Raw genomic sequence first — 20,958 nt, 5'->3', positions numbered from 1 at the left:
AACTCAAAGATACTTGATCTAGCATCTCGCGTGCATTCATGTATATTTGAGCTCATCACAAATGGTACAACGTATAATTGAATATAAAGATATTAGGTTTAGTGTTTCATCAAACCCATATAAATATGAATTTAATATATAGTTAAATTGAAGAGTATTAGGCCTCACATCTCAAAAGACTCACATATATTCTGATTCAAGGTATAACTAAACTTAAAATATTAAACTTGTAAATAAGTCAAACTCATTTTACCTGGACTTAATAATACCAGAATCCCTTGGCATTTTATAGACATATCATCTTAGACTTTCAAAAGCATGCGTGTGTATAATATATTGTTTAATAAAAGGTATTTCATCCTGAAAAAAAAAAAAAAGATTGCCTTTTGGCTTTCTACATATAGGCTGAAGTTGGTAATTTTAAAATACACGGTAGTATAGTAGTAATTATTTTGTAAAATATTTTTTATTTTAAAATATATTAAAATAATATTTTTTTATTTCAAATTTTATTATTAATATTAGTATATTAAAATGATTCATAACCATAATAAATAAATAAATAAAAATTAAATTTTCATTGCTACGGCGCCCAAGACAAAAGATACATTCAATTTGAGGTTCTGGACTCGAATCCACTCAATAATTTCATTTTTGAAAAAATAGCAAGTGTGTATCTCGGCATCTCTCTCCGATTTCCATACAAGGATCCGAACTCGAAACCGCGAACCTGGTTCAAGACGATGACGTCCTTGTAAACGTATATTAATGTAAAAGACAGCAGTGTTCTCTGTCAGGCTCGTGGGATTAGTGATGGTGTGCGCAAGCTAGCTCGAATATCCACATTAATTTATATATAAAAAAAATGCAATTAACCTGCACCGAGGCTCGGAGCACAGCGATCCTGGCAGAGTTTTTCTATCTTTGCATTTTGGATTCAAATTTTAGTATACCTGTTATTTTTACAATACTTTACTTAATTATTAGACCTGTAGAATATTTTATGGATTCAAAGATTAATTATATATAAATTGACCGAACGTCTTGGATCATAAAAAAACCAAAAAAGTATGTAATTACTTGTATTATAATTTTTTTTAAAAAAGAAGTTTCTATTAAATAGCTGTAAAGCGTTCTATACAAGTAAAGTGTGACTCGGTCGAAGAATTAATTAGGACATAAGGTAAGCATAAAATTAACCCAATAAAAACTCAATAATTAGCACGAAAAAATCAAATTAATGTTTTTTTTTTCCAATTCACTGGGAATAAGTTTGATTAGTTGTGACGTGCGTGGTGAAGGAAAACTCACAGATCTCCCTCTCGAGTAAAAATATTAAATCTTATGTTCATACACTCTGAAACTCGTCGTTCTCCTTTCTGCAGGATTAGGAGCTTCAAATAGATGAAAAGCAATAAATACATCACAAGCAGCTTGTCACTGGTGATGGCCATTTATTCCAAGCTCAACAGAATCTGGTGGAAGGTGCCATTTAATCAAGAACGCTTGCTTAACTAACAATAATAATATCATGATGGAATTAGTTTGGTGATTGTCAATTTGTTAGGTGGGATATTCAATAAATTAACAAGATTGGTGTGCTGGGACCTCACTGAATTAAGAACTTTTTCTGATTTTTAATTGTGTGATTGATGATGCTTGTTGTAAAATATTTTAAAAAGATTATATTGGAATAGTTTTTTTATAGTTTTTTTAATATTTTTTAAAGAACAAACATTTATTTTAAAAAAATAGGAAGAGCAAAACTCATCACCTTACATACTTGATAAGTATAGAATCCAAAACAATTGGTATTTTTTTAGATTAATTTGGTCATGTTATTTAAAGTATATTTATTTTTGTGTTTTAAAATTATTAAAAAAAAATTTAAAAAATTATTTTTTTATTTTGATGTACGGATATTAAAAATAATTTAAAAAAAAAACAATTATTCACATATATTTTAAAAAAACTATAATCACACTCGTAAGTAAATAAGCTAAAGTCTAACTTTGTACCCCGTATTCTATTTATTTCTTGGACGATTTCTTCAATCTAATATTTTTTAATCACTGCATAGTTTGATAAATTCAAGCGGATTGCTGGGGGAATAATGCCTACGAGGTCGATTATTAATAACTGTAGTCACACTCACGAGAAGAATTAATTATGTAACAAGTCAAATTACTAATTGTTAAATGAAAAGTTGACATGGATATTTAATTAAATGAATCATTAATTATATGTATAAATAAATATTAAAAGAACTACTAGTGTTAATTAATGGTCAAATCAAGCATACATATTGATTAAAATATTTAATCTTAAGAGAACTACTCAATTTTTTTATTTAATTACATGCCAATAATTCTTACAAGAAAAAAAATAATTTAAATTACCTAGAAACAAAATAATTTAATGATATAATTCTTTTCATTTTTATTAATCTATCTTTCTATAAAGATATATATATATATATGCTACGTGTTTACTTGATAAAAACAGAAAGTAATTAGAATAAACATAAAAAACTTTAAATGATTTGAAAAAAAAATATTTATTTAACTGAAGCTTGTTTGTTTTATTAGTATCTTTTCTATTTTTTTACCTGAATATTTATTTTAACAAGAGCTTATTGTAGTCGTGAAAATAAGCTTTAATAAAAAAATTAATAATATTCATGAAAATATATTAAAAAAATATAAGAATAATATACTACATGAAGGATGCGGCAGGGAACTTTTTAGTTTATTTTCTTTATCTAACAATGCAACGATAAAAATAGACATGCATGGTAAAGCCAATAAATAGAAGAAAATAAATCAAGAAAGGAGGCATAAAAAAAACTCTCCATGCATTATTAAAAAAAAATCATGATATTATTTGAAAATCAAGTAAAAATAGTATTGTATTTGATAAAATAATACCCTTAATTTATTTTTTATTAATTTATTTTAATAAAAATTCAATGAGAATATAAAAATAAAACATAAAGACTTTGACAAAAAAAATTAAATGACTGGGTTTGAATGAACCAACACCCTTGACCCATGATAACCAAGGTCAAGCTAGGGTGCATAACCATTGTTTTTATTTAAAAGATCGGATGGTATTTTTTTTATAAAAAAAATAGATAATGCATCATTTAGTTTCTAGGTATCTAAGATGAGTGGAAAGTCAGGTTCAATATTTTAGACCTGAAACATTAATTTTTATCAAAAAACATGAAAAAAAACACCTTTAAAACCTTAATTAAACAACATATAACCTATACAATCTTTTACCTGGTTAAAAAAAAAATCATCCAAGATTAAAAGAAATATGAACCTTAATCTACATTTTACACCATGATCAAGGGTAAAAAATATCTCAACAAGTTTTTCTTGTAAGATAAAATTTATTTTTTCTTCAATTTTCACTTTCTTTTCTCTGAAATTAATAACTAAATCATACAAAAAAAAAATTCTAAATCAAAACACAAAATGCTAAAACTGAATAGACTAAAAGAGGAGTTGGCGGAGAATACATGGATAAAAATGAACTTTTAAGTGGAAATCTTAGATGAGCCATTGTGTTTTTTTTTTTTTAGTTTTAGGTCGGGTCCTTGACATTTTATTGTGCCTTTAAGCTATGGTTTAAATTTAAATTGACCTCTGATAAAATTTGGAAATTTATTTGAAGCCTTCAGCTCCCAGGAATATTTCAATGGAAGTGACCATAACTAAAAAAAAATCACAAACAGCACATGGAAGACGTGATAAAAATAAACTCAAGGAAAAAAGACAAAGACACTATTGTGATAGTGTTCTTCTTATTTCTTTAATTGTCTCTGTATAGTTGTAATTTTTTAATAAAGGTCCCAAGTCAACTTGATAGTATTTTGTGTGCTATGACGTAAAGTATTTTTAATTTTTTAATATTAATACATCCAAATTATTTAAAAAAAACTTTAAAAACCTATCAATTTAATGTTTCTTAACAAAAGAAATTAATTAAAAAGCAGAAACTACCGCAAGTTTTACCCATCCATGGTTCAGGTGATTATTTATTGTTTCATTTGATTTTTATTAAAAAAATAATTAAAATCAATTTAAATCAAACCGACCAGTTTAAATTTAGTTATTTAAAAAAAAACATGATCAAATCAATTAGTTTGATTTTTTGATTTGATTTGATTTTTTTATTGGAGTTCGATTCAGTTTTTTCAGTTTTAAATTTATAAAACTAAAATCAAATTGCTTAATTTTTTAAAAAATTCTAATTAATTTAATTAATTTTTTTAATTCTCTCAATTTAATCAATTTTTTTTTATTTTATGCTCACTACCATCCACCAATAATAATATTACGATGGAATGAGGTTGTTGGGCGTCATCTTGTTAGGTGAGATATTCAATGAATCCACAAGATCATTGCCACTGGGCTAAAATCTTTCTACTTTCTTAATAACTTATCGAACTCAAACATATCGGTATTATTTTAGAGTAATCTAGTCATATCAGTTAATCCAATTTCTCACTCCACCTGCTATTATTCACTTAATTGGATTGACATTATTTTTTTAATTTTTTTATATTAATATATGAAAACACTAGTTTAGTTTTTTAATAAAAGCAATCTCACTGCTCCGTCGAGAACCAGTCAGGATAGACACAAAACAGGAGCCCAACCTCGTTCCTGTCATCCCAGTTTATTGACATGGTCAGGCTGCTGAATAGATTAAAGAAGTCATCCTCTCCAAGATTCAGATCTTATCCTTAACCCAATTCACCACCATTTTAGTAGATATTTTATTTCGGGATTTAAAAATATATTTGTAATTGTTGTTATTTGCAAATATATTAAGATAATATTTTTTAAAAATTATTTTTAACATGATTTTAAAATATATAAAAATATTTTTTAAAAATATAAAATTAAACAGATCACCGTTGTCATCCAGCAAGGAACTAGAATGGACGCGGAGTCAAGCGGGAGGTTGGTGGGATGGTGACCTGCTGCAAGTTTTGGGAGGAACCCTCCTCCTCCCTGTCCTTAGCCGAACATCATTAATGGCGTGGGGAGCCCTCTTGAGTTCTTGGTCGCCGTGCTCGTTTGTTTTATGTTGCTAAAAATATCCCCCGAGTCCTTCAGTTTCTGACATCGTACGTGCACAAGGTCGGCGGGGCATGAAGTCATCGTGGTTTTTTGGGACACGTGTAAGCATCTCTAGGGGAAGTAAGTTTGGTCGAGACTGGGTTGGCTATGTCTCCACGCGCCGTAAAATTTAAATGTTTTTTTATTGTTTTTATATTAAAAATATTTTTTAAAAAACATTATTCTAGTATATTTTTAAATAAAAATATTTTAAAAAATAATTATTATTACACTCCTAAACACCTCTAAATTAATTTAAATAATATATTTTTTAATCAGGTTTAAGTGGTGTCTTATTGTAAAAATAATATGATAAAAATAATATTTTTTTAAAAAATAAAAATAAAAAAATAAAATGAATCTATTATCAAAATAACTTCTTATTATTAAAAAAAAAAAGGTGAAGAAACATATAAGAGAGAATGTATTCAAAGCACAAGAAAAGAGCAAAATTTAAGGAATTAAATTATAATCAACTCCGTTTTTTTTACGATAAAAACAGGCTGTATAAATGATATAAATTATTATCAGTGAAATGTTTATAAAATTTTTGAGACTTGTAAAGAATGTTATTAAATGCGTGTTTGTTAATGTGTGTATTTATAAAAAATATTGAAATATATTTTTTAAATTTTTAATATTAATGTATCAAAATAATAAATAAAAATATCTAAAAATTTTAATTTAATATTTTTTAAAATAAAAAATAAATTATACCTTATTACCAAATATATTTTGTGTTATGTTCTTTTGTACATTTGCAATCTTTTATCAATGGAATATCCCTGCTTTGAATATATATAAAGTGGGAGAATAATATAGCGTATGATATTTTGCAGTAATTATTGTGTTTTTTTATCCATTAACAAGTCCTGTGTTAGAATCAACATTGATAAATATAATTTTTTTATATAATTTAGGTAATATAAAGTACATACATCTTTAATATTTTAATTCATGTATAACTTATAAGATAAAGGATATGTTATAAAATATTATTAAGAATCTGCTTGAAAATGCAGTTATTTTTTATAGTATTTTTTATTCACAAATATATCAAAATAAATATATAAAAATATTTTTTTAATTATTTAAAAATTATTTTTGATATTATTTTATAAAAAAATAAACTAAAAAATAAAAAATATTAACTTAAAAAAAATTTTCAATTTTTTTTTAATGCAAAAATCCAATAGAGGTGGGTCCTAAAATTGCCAGCTCAACCCATGGATTTGTTATTGGGCCGAAGGTCCAGCAAATACATGGGAGTGCCGAAATACGAAGTGAAGGGGGGCTTTGTTAGAAGGGATTGGGCTAGGAATTTAAGAATTTGAAGTTATTTTGGGGTGTTTCACATAATTTTTGTTTTTATTTTTTGAAGTTTTTTTAAAGAGTTTTTATTTTGAAAAAGAATTGTTTTTATATTTTATGATGGTTTTGATATACTGATATAAAAATAAATAAATAAATTATTTTCAAGTATTTCTAAGTAAAATATTGTTTTTAAAAATATCTTACATGTAATCTCAAGCACCCCTAAAAATACATTTTTGGTGATAACTTGGTATTTTCCAATTATAAAAAAATTTATACACCTGTGCTAAGAGTTGTGATCACATGAATATGTTTTTTACATGTTACTGGTTGATGTATGGAAATTTGTTATTTTTTCTTTTTAAATTGACATTATTAATATTAGATCAAATTAAATTAAAAAAATAAAGTGGATGGCTAAATCATTATAGCCACACTTATAAAAATACTATTTACTATAATAATATTTGTTAAAAGATTTTTTTTTCAATCTTACCTTTCAACCAATCAATCTTCTTTATATATTTAGTTTTTTATATTTATTTATTTCAATTATATTTTTTAATATTACGTTGTTCTTAGGATTGTGCTTCCAAGTTGTTTTTTTTTCCTAGTTTATACAAAGCAAGTTAAATTAAGTTCATCTAAGTTTTTTAAGTTATTTTTAATTAATTTTTTTTATTTTATAAATCAACACTAAATTGATTGAAAACCGAGTTTTATGTTTCTTTAACTTTTTTTATAAGGTTATCATGATCTTACGATCTGAATTGTAAGTTTATCAAATTAATTCAAATTAATTTGAAATTTTTTTATCTTATTTTCATTATAAAATATATTAGTAATGATTAAATATTTTATCTTGCATTAAAAAATAGTAAATCAAACCCATGACATGGTGACAGGGAATGATCTAGTTAAGTAATAAGTTAAATTTTAAAAAATAAAGAAGAATAACCATTAGCCTTTGCAAGTTGATTAAAAATTAATCATGGTTTAACAATTGACTTATGATTTATTATCACCTTCTTTTACAAGCATGGACATACTCGGAGAATTTGAATAAAAGAGAAATAAAATAATTAACGGTTATTGACCGAAAGCATACCCTTGGAGAAGATAAGACTATTCTATTTTATTATTGACGGAAAGCATACCCTTGGAGAAGATAAGACTATTCTATTTTAATATATTTTGCAATCACGTACTACATAAAAATTAGAAGTAAATGCCGATTTTCAAGGGATGAGACCAAGACATTACAGCATCAAAATTTGTCCTCAGGGTTGACTGAGGGCACCGGAGGTTGAAGATTCTCGGGTGACCGAATCATTTTCTTAAATTGATATCTTATTTGAATTAGTATTTTAATTTAAAATTTTCTGTATCAACTTATCATGCCAAGACTTATTTCAACCATTATAGGCATGATATTACTTCCCAAGAAGTAATAAAATATAGTTTTAAATCTTTAAATTCCATTAATTATACGATGCAATTATAACGAGACAGTAAGCCTGTATATTCATGAATGAGTGTTCGGAGAAAGAATGATCAAATGTTTATGTTAATATTCTTTTTTTCATGGTTTATGGAGTTGATTATCAATGACAGAGGACTCGATAACTATAAAATAATTATTTTCTGTGCAATTTAGAGATTTTTAAATAATAAAATTAATAATTTTTAATAGAATAAGTTTTAAATTTTAAGATTAAGATTGTTTATTCTTAATTATATATAATAAATATCAATTATTATATAACTGTCTCATGAATAATACATTTCTTGATCGGGTTTAAGTAATGTCTTACTATAGAAACAATATAATAATAAAATAATATTTTTTAAGAGATAAAAATGAAAAGGTAAAATGAATTTATTTTCAAAACAATTTTAAAATAATTTCTTATCATTTTGAAAGAGGAGGAAAAACATATAATAGGAAATGTATTTGGATTCCGAGTACAAGAAAGAGAGCAAAATTTGGAGAATTAAGTTCTGAACAATAACATTTATTTTGATGTTGTTTGATATTGTGGATGCGAATGAGATTTGCTCGACAGCTATTGTTATTTGGTAATATTTTCAAAGTAATTTTTTAATGGTGGAGCCTACTATCAATTATGGATGTACAACAAATTCATAAGAAACAACTCTTTGTTTCTTCTTGTGCTTAGAAAACCCATGAACAATGAAATTATTGTTCACGTGAACAGTTTCTTCAATGAGTAGTGGAGCATGACTCTATTGTTCCGGTTGGACTGGTTCAATTCAAAACTAAAAATATATTGAACTGGGTCTGACCCAATAAAATAAAAAAATATTTTTAGTTGTGTTTTTTTGAAAAAATAACATTAAACAATATTTAATGATACTACATAAATTGAACGGAGATCGCTTGATGACGTGGTGTTTGCAGAATTTGATCGCAATCCTAATTTTGTTCCTAATTATATTTTACCTAGTATTGTTGCACTCTTAAAAAAATTTGTGAAAACTATAGTCCTTATCGGATATATTCACATGATGAAATTGTAAATAGTTTAATCGAACAATAAAAAATATGTTATATAAAGTATTATTTATTTCACGATATAATAACAATAGTTAAATCTACAATATTTAAATTAAAAATCATCAATATTAGTATATATTTTTAAAAATTATTTTATAAACTCAATTTCAAAAACATTCTTAACTGAACATATTAAATTACTTATTGTTCAATCTTAATTTTAACCACAATTTTAATTAAATATATATTTTTTTAAAACAACCTCAACTAAAAATAATTTTTATAAAATAATTTTTTTCAAGTCACAATCACAACTGTAATAGCTATTGCATTATCTCAAACACACCCTTCCCAGTATTGGTAAAAGCAGGCCATATAAGCGACATAGATCTTCATAAGTGAAATGCTTGTAAAATTTTCTATGGATGAAGGATTGATTTTGGTGGCGAGTTAACTTTTGCAGAAAATAATTCAGCTTTATATCTACATGCTTGTGCTGAGCAGCGTTCTCAGGATCATCTATAGCGACAACTTTCATTTTAGATATATTCAAAAATGTTATGGGACTTATAATATGAAAATTAGAAAACTAAATCATGATTGGATATATGAGAACATTATTAAGTTTGTGTTTGTTAATGTGTGTGCTTGTAAAGAATATTAAAATATATATTTTTAATTTTTAATAGTAATGTATCAAAATAATAGATAAAATATCTAAATTTTTGTATCAAAATAATAGATAAAATATCTAAAATTTTTAATTTAATATTTTTAAAATAAAAAATAAATTATACCATATTATCAAATATATTTTGTGTCATGTTCTTTTGCACATTCGCAATCCTTTATCAATGGAATATTCCTGCTTTGAATACGTATAAAGTAGGAGAATAATACGGTGTATGATATTTTGTAGTGATTGTTGTGGTTTTTTATCCATTAACAAGTTTTGTGTTAGAATCAACGTGAAAAAATATAATTATTATTTTTATATAACTCAGGCAATATATAGGATATATGTCTTTAATATTTTAATTGATGCATAACTTATAAGCTAGAATGATGACAAACCATATATTGTATTATTAAAAATTTGTTTTAAAATGTGGTTAATGTTATATTGAAAGTGTGGTTAATGTTATATTTTAACGTATTTTTTATTTAAAAATATATTAAAATAAATATATAAAAATAATATTTTTTATTTTTTAATAATTATTTTGATACTAGCACATTAAAAATAATTTTAAAAATAAAAAAATTATTAATTTTAAAAAATAAAAAAATTATTTTTTTTTAAAAATAAAATACAAAAAATAAACAGGGCTAAATTCAATAGAGGACTGCCCTAAAATTGCCAGTTAATCCATGGATTTGTTATTGGGCTGAAGGTCCAGCTAATACCTGGGAGTACGAAAATACGAAGGGAAGGGGGGGCTTTGTTAGAAGGGATTGGGCTAGGAATTTAAGAATTTGAAGTTATTTTGGGGTGTTTCACGTAATTTTTGTTTTAATTTTTTGAAGTTTTTTTAAAGAGTTTTTATTTTGAAAAAAAAAATATTTTTTATATTTTATGATGGTTTTGATATACTGATATAAAAATAAATAAATAAAATTATTTTTAAGTATTTCCAAACAAAAAAATGTTTTTAAAAATATTTTACATGCAATCTCAAAAACCTCTGCATATACATTTTCAAGGATGACGTGGTATTTTCAAGTTGCAGAAAAATTTATACACTTGTGCTAAGAGTTGAGATCACGTTAATTTTTTTTTTTTATAAGTTACTGGTTGATGTGAGGAGATTTGTTATTTTTTTCCTTTTAAATTAACATTATTAATATTAGATTAAATTAAATTAAAAAAATAAAGTGAATAACTAAATCATTATAGCTACATTTATAGAAATATTATTTATTATAATAGTGTTTTTTAAAAGATTTGTTTTTCAATCTTACTTTTCAGCAACTCAATTTTATTTTTATATTTTTTTATTTTAATCATATTTTTCAATATTATGTTGTTATTGGGACTGTGCTTCTATATATTTTTTTTTAGCTTATATAAAATAAGTTAACTCGAGTTGATTTGATTTTTTAAAATTATTTTTAATTGATTTTTTTATTTAATTACTCAACAAAATTGATTAAAAACCGAGTTTTATATTTTTTAATTTTTTTATGAGATTATTTTAATCTACGATCTGAATTTCAAGTTTAACATGTTAATTTGAAATTTTTTTATTTTATTTTTATTATAAAATGTATTAGTAATGATTAAATAATTTATTTTACATTAAAAAAATTAAAAAAAATAGTAAATCAAGCTTGTGACACAGTGGGAGACAATGATTTAAGTATAGAATAAGTATGTTCAAATTAAATTTAAAAAAATAAAGAAGAATAACTATTAGCCTTTGCAAGTTGATTAAAAATTAATCATGGTTTAGCAATTGACTTATTATTTACTATCACCTTCTTTTACAAGCATAAACATCCTCGGAGAATTTGTATAGAAGAGAAATAAAATAATTAACGGTTATTGTACGAAAACATACCCTTGGAGAAGATAAGACTATTCTATTTTAATATAGTTTTTAATCATCCCACTACATAAAAATTAGAAGTAAATGCCAATTTTCAAGGGATGAGATCAATACATGACAGCATCAAAATTTGTCCTCAGGTTTGACGGAGGGCACCGGAGGTTGAAGATTCTCGGGTCACCGAATCATTTTATTAAATTTTATTTTGACGTGTATGTTTTTAGAAAAATAGTTTTTTTTTATAAATTATAGTTTTTTAAAAAATAATTTTTTAAAAAATAAATTATTTTCTATATTTGATAGTTTTATAAAAATAAGTTAAAAAATAACTTATTAATATATATTTTTTAAATTTATTAAAATAATAAAAAACAAATCTTATAAATTAAAAAGTTAAACAGGAATAAAATTGAAAAAAATTTATTTTCATAAATTATCTCAAGTAAAATAAATAATAATTAAAATAAAAGAGATCAAATTTAACATATCAAAAACAAGAAAAAATGATGAAATTAAAATAATAATAATTACAATTTCATAAAAAATATTTTAAATAAAATAAGTAGCAATAAAAAAATAAGGATCAAATTTGATAGATAAAAAATTTTAATTTTAAAAATAATAAGAAAAAAATAAATAATAATTATAAAAATAAATATTAGAGTTAATATAAAAATAAAATAAAATTAAAATTTAAGGGATGAATTTAGAGAAAAAAAAGATTCAAACAAAATATATAGCAATCAAAAGTTTGAGAACCAAATTTGATATAATCAACAAATAATATGATATTTTTAAATTTTTTATAATTTCTAAAAATTATCTTCTGTCTAAGATAAAAAAAAATATTTTTTTGAAATCATGTCAGATTTTTCTTTGACATAAAAGTATTTTTCGACCAGCTCTTATAATAACAAATGAACACAAAAATATTTTAAAAAATATTTTTTGAAAAACACTTTTTAAAAAATAAAAGCACTTTTAGTAACAATATCTTAATCTAACTAGAGGAATGCACTGTTGAATATTTTGTTATTGTCAATTATGCAGAACGCAACTCCAATAATTATATAAATTAAAATAAATTATAAAATTTAATTTATAATAAATTAAATATTAATTTTTTTAAATAAAAATTAATAAAAAAACTACTAAAATCAACAATGGTAAACTTATCAAATTTATGATTGAGATCACAAGATTAGGATAACATAGTATAAAATAAATTACAAAATTTAATTCTCAATTAACCTAATGTTAAAAGATGATATTAAAATAATAGTTAAAAAAACTTAAGTAAGTTATGGTTAATTCGTTAAATTCGCGATTTGAGTCACAAGAGAAAGATAATCTCGTAATAAATAAATTTTAAAAATCATAAAATTTAATTCCTAGTCAACCTAGTATTAAACGATGAAACTGAAAAAAAAATTAAGTCCATTAAGTTAACCCGTTAAATTAGTGGTTTGGGTCACAAGATTACGATAAGTTCATAACAAATGACAAATAAATTGAAAAGCAATCTTGAAGCCTAATAACTAACAAACCTAACATTAAAAATGAAATTGAAATTGAAAAGTTGATTAAAAATGAATACAAAAAACCAACTCAAGTTAATGTTTGCTGACTTATCAACTATGGAATTCGAGCCATGAGATGAAAATAATCTCTTACAAAGTAAATTAAAATAAATAATAAAATATAATTTTTAATCAACTCAAATATTAAAAAATAAGATAAAAAAAATAAAAAATTCAAAATCAACTAACAATAAAATAAAATAAAATAAAAAATTCAAAGTTAACTAAGTTAACTTGTCAAATTTATAGTTTCGATCATAAGATTACCATAATTTTATAAAAATAAAAAATAAATTGAAAATAACTATAAAGGTAAATTTTTATTAACTTAATATTAAAGAATAAAATTAAAATTAAAAAAATATAAATAAAAAATAAAATAAATAAACTATTTAAATAAATAAAATTTTAGGAGAAGTAAAGTATTTTTTATTATTATTTTTTTCTTTCATGCAAATACAAATAATTATAAAATAATCTCATCCAGACCATGGGACAAAAATAAGTTGATTATTCCACATTACTGGACAAAAAAATATTAATCGCACATCACGTCAGACTCATATCTTATCTACTTGTTCCTCCTAGCCAACACACGTGCATGACGCGTGCTGCCGATCCAGTTTAAGCTCAAAAGACAACCTTTAAGTTTTAACCAGGCAATTCTACATCTCTTGATCCGTCTGCAATAACAGCTCAAGAGTGAGTATCAATCCTAACACAACAACACTAAACCTTGGAGATTGTTTCTGCCCTCTCTACTCTGTTTCTCTAGCACTTCATCTTTTCCAAATATTTTGGTATTCATTTGATTCTCTGTTTCTTTATTCCTCTATCTGTTTGGTTCCCAAGAAAATGTAGAAATATCGAGAAAAAAAAAGGGAAAAAGGGGGTAAAGTATATTACCTATTGGAAAGTGTATGTGTGTGATTATATCCTGGTTTTGCTTATTCGTTGAAATTCTTCCTGGGCACTTGTGTGTGTACTTATACATGTTATTTATTTACGAGCATCGGGGTATCTGTAGGTCCCCTGGATGGAGGTATTGGGATGTTTTCGGATTTGTTTGGGCGTTATGGATGATTTGAGTGCAAGAAAAATGGTTTGTTTTGTTACTGATTGCTTTTGATTTTGTTTCAGCAAGAAATGGGGGTGTATTTGAGCTCCCCTAAAACTGACAAGGCTTCACAAGATGGTGAAAATGATAGACTTCGATATGGCTTGTCCTCCATGCAAGGCTGGCGTACAACCATCGAAGATGCCGTGAGTACTCTTTACGGTATTTTAAAATTGAATGTTTAGGGTAGATGTTGATTTTAAAAGAGATCGACTTCCCATGGGTATTGTTATTGCTGTTTTTTCATGTGTCATTAACTCGCGGGAAAAGTATTGAATTTAATGTTTCTATGCCCTGTGGCCTGCCCAAAAAATAGCAACAATTCAAGGGCAAATCGAACGAAAGAACCAGAATTTGCCTGGTTCTTTAAAGATGGTTTGTGATGAACTATGTAGTTTCCTATAGGTGTTTGTGTTAAACTGGAGAAAACTAGTGCAGATTTCAATAGAATGTAGAGTTCTGATGTAGAATGATCATAACTCATTGAATTTGTGTGATATTACATCTGGCAAGTGTATCGTTGCAAAAGGGAGCGCTTTCTATAATACATGTCAAAGTGGACATTTAATGAAATGTTGAGCCTTTGTTGAATAGATAGGATATAATCTTATTCAGTCAAATAGCATGGGCAGAGTCACAGATGCATATTGAAAGCATTATGATTCCTGAGATGATTCTTGAAACAATTTCAAAAAGTATAGTTGACAGATTAGGAATTAGTTTGCATCTTAGGTATCATCGCACTGGGAATTAGATACAGAGCCTTTCAAGCATGTATCAACTTTAGAGGATAAATTTTTGTCCATTTTGGTGGGACTTATATTGTCTTGATGTTACGGGGCGTTCCTAGTTGCATATGAACTTATAAAAGGTGTTTGGCAGCATGCAGCTTATCCAGATTTGGACAGTTCAACATCTTTCTTCGGTGTTTATGATGGCCATGGAGGTTAGCATTGGATGCTGATATGGATATTAATATCTTTTCTGATACCTGTTATTATTTTGTGAAAACCTTCTAGTTTTGTTTCCTTTCCAGATGCTAATATTTTATAAAAAAATTTCACTTTCTTTACGACAATGGTATACCTGATCGTTTAAAAATAGGAGGTTTGAACTAGATATAAGCATATCTTTTTCTTATTTGTTAAAGGGGCTAGGTTAGGGAGACTATTTATGACCTGAAGTGTCTACGCTTCTGTGGTGAGTCAGGGCTTTAGAAACAAGGATTAATACTCTGAGCATGTTGAAAGGGATTAGAATTGGTGGATTGATTGAAATTGGAATTTGTTTTAAAATTTCAAAGAAGGATTCAAGAGGTACATTGCTGGATTTCTGCCAGCTACAAATACTGTAAGGTGTAAAGATCCATTTATAACATATTCAAAATCTTTAGAAGAATCAGATGAGATGAATGCTGGTAAGGTGGAACTAGTGGTAGGATCAGGGTCGATTCATAATCAATTATTCTTGTGCTGGTGGCTCCTCAAACATGCATCAACTTACCCTTCATATTGAGCAAGGTTCATCAATTTAGTTATTGGTTATGGTGATCATCATAGTTGTCTAATGCAATGCTTGTAATCATTTCCTCGGCTAGTAAAATGCAGTCTCTGTCATTCTTATCAATTTCTATTGTTTTGCAGGCCAAGCAGTGGCTAAGTTCTGTGCTAAATATCTTCACGAACAAGTGCTCAAACATGAAAGTTATCTGTCTGGTGATTTAGGCACTTCTTTACAGAAAGCTTTTCTCAGGTTATTTCACTTGTTTACTATTTACTTTGCTTAACATGCTGATAAATGTAATTATTCCCTTGCTATCAGTTTTGGTTGTGCCTTTGAGTTGTGTGTTATTGACCTAGACTATTATTTGAACTGTGTTATGGATATGTTAATGCTCTTTTTGGTATGATGTCATCCTTTATTATCACAGTAGCTTATAGAAGGTTTAGCTCATTAAAAATAGAACGGAGGAAAAGGATCCCATTTATAACCAAGCCCAATAGTTTTCGACCAAGGCTTGCATGAGCTGTTCTCTGACGGTGGTCTAATTTGACAGTGGTGATGCCATTTATATGTTATTAGTGTATCATTTTTATCAGAGTGAAAAAAATGTACCCATATTAAATCATTGCTACCATGATGATGGTGAATGCAATAGTATGCAGTAATGGTTTTGGTCAGTTTATAAGATAATTGTATTGGTTTTTGTCATAGTTGACTTAAGTTTCTAATCCTTTCAAAACCATGCAATGGTAAGTTTTATGTATCCTAACTGTATTGTTGATGCAGAATGGATGAGATGATGCGTGGGCAGAGGGGATGGAGAGAACTATCTAGATTGGGTGATAACATGGAAAAGGTTTCCAGTATGATAGAAGGATTGATATGGTCACCTAGAAGTGGTCAAGTCAATGGCCATTTTGATGATTGGCTTGATGAGGAGGTACTCCATCGTGTTTATATAGTGTTTTTTCAATTGCTTGTAGCTAATGGCAGAATAATATTTCCTTGCTATGCTAATTGCCATCGTCAATTGGTGCAACCCTGGAGCAATCAGCACTGAAGTGCACTAGCATACTCATATTGAACAGGAGTGTGTGTAAACAGGGCAGTGGTTTTGGCTGTTTGGGATCTTCTTGATTACTTTTGGAGGGATATTTGTTTTGGAGAATTTCAGCTTACATTTAGCTTCAAGGGTCTTATTTAGGCTTGGTATTTTAGTTGTTATGGAGTTGAAATTTTAGAGTTTTAAGACCCCTGAAAGTTCTCGATTGCTTAATGCATATTCTACTAGTTTTCTTTAGCTTATTCCAAAGGAAAGGCTAAAATCCAAGACCTCTCGGGGAGATGAGGGAAATGGGTGCTAGTTGCAAGACAAACTCAATGGCCGTTAATTCCTATTTAAACTACCTTTTTATTTGTTTTTGATGGTGGTTTTCTTTCTTTGGCCGTTCAGATTTAGAAATTTGCTCTTGCAATTTCAATATAACTAATCAGAAATTCCCTTTTATAGAAATGGCTATTCTCTTTATAGAAACGACTATTTAATTCAATTATTCACGTGCAGTTGGTTGTACAATTAACCATGTTTAGGACAGGGTTTGTGTTGTTTCAGTGATCATATAAACTCCCACCCTTAAATATTGATTATCACTTGACTTATCAATAACTTTTGCGTACTGGCTGTTGTTAATATTACTAGTTTTGAAATGGCATGCTAACAACATTTTAATAAGTTTAGGAAAAGTAAATCTTATTATGCAAAAACTCAGGGGCCTCATTCTGGCTTTGATGGACCGAATTGTGGAAGCACTGCATGTGTTGCAATTATTCGAAACAACCAACTTTTTGTTGCAAATGCTGGTGATTCTCGTTGTGTTATATCCAGGAAGGGTCAGGTATTCTTGTTCCCTCTTGTTTAGTAAGCTTTCAGCTTTCTTCTTTCCCCTATATTTGGTAAAAGGAATTGATTTTTTGTTCCTTGATGTTTCCCAACCGATGAATAGAAAAAGATCTTGGTGTTCGGTGTGTGTGTGTATGCTTCCTTGCCTGTTATGGTTCTGTGGGTATATATTACTGGAGCAAACATGCACCTTATTTTGTTCTGTTTGGAGTCCCATAAATTGATGGAGTGGCATCATCATTTGTCTCACTGTTAGTGGAGTCCCATAAATTGATGGGTGGCATCATCATCACCCTTGACTAAATATCAAACTCTTGATGGGAGAAGAAAGAAGTAAATATTGCATATCTGTATTGTTAAGCTTCCTTTTCTCAGGGGTGACAGTCTTGCCTCTTAGAGCTATTAAATGAAGAGTGGGAAAAGCCAAGAATCCTCTAACCCTCTTCCCTAAACTAGCTGTGAGGAAGGGTGTTAGTTTTCTAAAAAGGGGCGGACCCTGCCAGCATACCCAATCAAGAATGTTACCTTTCCCCTATGGTGCTTTATTTTTGCCTAAGTGAATTGATGAATTTAAATCAGGACCCAAATGATAAGCTGATACATCCTTTTATTTTAACCTCATGAGCTTAGATCTTTATCCACCTCCTACTGTTATACCCAAGCCCATGTAACATTTGTTAAGACAATAAGTGAATGGGTCTTTCATGGAATTATGTCTCTTTAATGAATGAATAGCACATCTTTTGCAAGATTTTACATGTGAAGTGTCTTATGCAAGTCCTTTCTTGCAGGCATATGACATGTCTAAAGATCACAAGCCCGGTCTTGAGGTTGAGAGAGAAAGGATTCGTAATGCCGGTGGTTTTATAGTAGTTGGACGTGTTAATGGAACTTTAAACTTGTCTAGGGCAATTGGTACTTCATTCCCCCCCCCCCCATAATTCCAACACAAGGAGGCTCGAGGCTTCATAATTTTACATGTCTGGGCCAATTACATCTTATGCTGTTAATCTCTTTGTTGCAGGAGACACAGAGTTCAAGCAGAACAAAAAACTGCCCGCTGAGCAGCAAATTGTTACTGCCAATCCAGACATAAAGACTGTAAGTAGTGTTGGTGCATTTGCATTATTCCATAATGCTTGTTGCTGTCAATCTTTCTTTCCTCAGCGTTTTATTTTTTTGAGAGCACTTGTGGCTAAATAATTTTACATGGGCTACTAGATGTTAAATTTGAATACTTTATGACACCCAAAAAAAAAAAAAGAAAAGAAAAGGTAACTGCTGGTGCTGTATAAGTTCAGTTACTTTAACACCCATCCATATTCAAGTGTAGATTATCCATTTACGAATTGTCTACCTGTAGGATTTAAGAATGCCTTTGCCAGTATCACATGATTGCTATATGTCACTGTTATGCATTTATTTTTCTTTCATGGGATTCTGGTATAAGTTTTCATTGCACTTGAACAGGTTGAGCTCTGTGACGATGATGAGTTTCTTGTTCTTGCTTGTGACGGAATTTGGTGAGTTAGTTTCCTTTTCTCTTGGAATAAGTATGTGCTCATTTCCATGAAAGAACTTCTTGTGCACAACTGTTTTTCTCTGCTTTTCCTTTCCTCTTGAAATGTAATATAGATTTTCTATGGATACCTTCAACAAGTTGAACTTACATGCTACTGGGAATTCTAGGCTCTAAAACAAGGAAATATGATTGGAAAGTATCTTTTAAAGTTGTCTGCATTAGTTGACACAACTTCATAACTGAACCACGTCTTCACCTCAAGCAACTTGAAAAAACTCTAGTTTCCTAGGAACTCAACTATCTTTTGAGATGGAAGTGGCCTTGGTGTCAACTTGTGTTGGAAATTAGTCAATCGGGTCTAACAACAATGGGATGATAAATAAGTTGTATAGTCTTAAGATGATGTGAAGACTGGTGTGATTTAGTAGTCATGCACCTTTTCATTTGGCTAAAATAACTCAGTTTGATCGAAGTGCACAACTAGTATTTGCATGCTACTCACTCCAAGATGCAAGGTAACCTGAAAGCAACACTTTTATATGAGCTCTTCATGGAGGATGATATTTGCCATTCACATATGAGTTAGAGCCTTTAGAGGAAGCACATTCATTTTGTAACGTATACGCTGGAAACTTAAGTGGTGCTCGGTTGTATTTCTATTTCTGGTTTTCCTCTTCACCCCTTTGATCACTCCTGGTAGCCTAAAAGCAGCTGTTTGGGTCTCTCATTTGTTTTGATTCGGGAATTTACTATTTTTGATAAATTCCCACGTATTGCGTAGGGATTGCATGTCAAGTCAACAGCTAGTGGACTATGTGCATGAACAGTTAAACACTGTAAGTTCTGTAGACTTTTGGTTAAAGTTCTGAATCTGAATATATGCAAACATGTAGGCAACCATATTTCTGTCCAAATCTATGCAGGAAACCAAGCTTTCAGTGATATGCGAGAGAGTTTTCAACAGGTGTTTGGCACCCAATACCAATGGTGGCGAGGGATGTGACAACATGAGCATGATCTTGGTGCAATTCAAAACGCCTGTTCAAGCAGGTCCCTCTGCAGAGCAGCAGCCAACATCTTCTCGTCAATCGATGGAGGTTGACAGAAATAATATGGAACAGTGAAGGCTGAGTCCAGAGAGAAGAGTAGCAGAACAGTGTGCCACAATTTTAACAATTAGGATCTAAATTCTTGTTATTGTAAATGATCAAGTTATTTTTTTCTTCATCATTTCACCTTTTTTTTTTGTTAGTTCTGTACATGTTCTGTTCTTTTTTTCTTTCTTTTCTGCAGGTTTATATAGAATTCTAGCAACTTATAGGGAGAAGATATCCTGCACAGGTCACAAGTTCAATTGGCCTAAACAATGAAACCAATAATCATGGGGAACGTGCTCTGACTTTTTACTGTGAGTTGATCCCTGTAAAGGTAGTTTCTAAATTTTCCTCATCAGGAGGCTTCGCTGTGGCTGCTTAAGCTTGAAAAGAACAGGGCAAAAATCTGTTTCAGCATTTGTGGTCTCCATCTCCTGCCTGACCACTGTGTGGGTGTATATTAGTTTCTTCTTCACAAGCTTCAAACTTGCCTTATGCAATCGTAATTGTTCTTTCCACTGCCCCTCTTAAGGCCGCTGATGCTGGAAATGTGACAGACAAAGGAAAGAACCGAAACATGGTGTTGATGGAAGAAAACGAAATATGCTTCTTAAAGAGACCAAACTAGAGAGTCAAGGGGAAGAAAAGACAAAAACACTGGGTTGTGTATGTTTTTTTTAAGAAGTCATAGCTCGCCAGCTCAGTATATTGAAAAACCCACCAATC

The 20,958-nt window shown here is 28.4% G+C and overlaps 1 protein-coding gene across 2 annotated transcripts; it reads left to right on the top strand.

Moving 5' to 3' along the window:
• Positions 1-13,706: 13,706 nt before the first annotated feature.
• Positions 13,707-20,399, top strand: LOC105132657 (probable protein phosphatase 2C 60). Of its 2 annotated transcripts, none has more exons than XM_011036265.1 (11): positions 13,707-13,798; positions 14,237-14,359; positions 15,096-15,159; positions 15,857-15,965; positions 16,503-16,656; positions 17,486-17,611; positions 18,408-18,531; positions 18,641-18,717; positions 19,087-19,139; positions 19,920-19,974; positions 20,062-20,399. In XM_011036265.1, exons 2-11 carry the CDS (start codon positions 14,243-14,245, stop codon positions 20,260-20,262), a joined length of 1,080 nt encoding a protein of 359 aa, XP_011034567.1. In that variant the 5' UTR covers positions 13,707-13,798; positions 14,237-14,242; the 3' UTR covers positions 20,263-20,399. The 2 variants fall into 2 exon arrangements, with proteins under 2 accessions (XP_011034567.1, XP_011034566.1); XM_011036264.1 differs by having other exon boundaries at positions 13,711-13,896.
• The last annotated feature ends 559 nt before the right edge of the window (positions 20,400-20,958 follow it).

This window comes from Populus euphratica, unplaced genomic scaffold (assembly GCF_000495115.2).
Source record: "Populus euphratica unplaced genomic scaffold, PopEup_1.0 scaffold87.1, whole genome shotgun sequence".
Taxonomy (NCBI): Eukaryota; Viridiplantae; Streptophyta; class Magnoliopsida; order Malpighiales; family Salicaceae; genus Populus; species Populus euphratica.
The sequence above is the reverse complement of the archived record's forward strand: the minus strand, read 5'-3'. Positions and strand labels throughout refer to the sequence as shown.

Coding starts and splice junctions, on each gene's coding strand:
- LOC105132657 (XM_011036265.1), top strand. CDS start 14,243: ATGGGGGTGTATTTGAGCTCCCCTAAAACTGACAAGGCTTCACAAGAT. Junction 16,657..17,485: donor ATGATTGGCTTGATGAGGAG/GTACTCCATCGT, acceptor GCAAAAACTCAG/GGGCCTCATTCTGGCTTTGA. Junction 17,612..18,407: donor TTATATCCAGGAAGGGTCAG/GTATTCTTGTTC, acceptor CCTTTCTTGCAG/GCATATGACATGTCTAAAGA.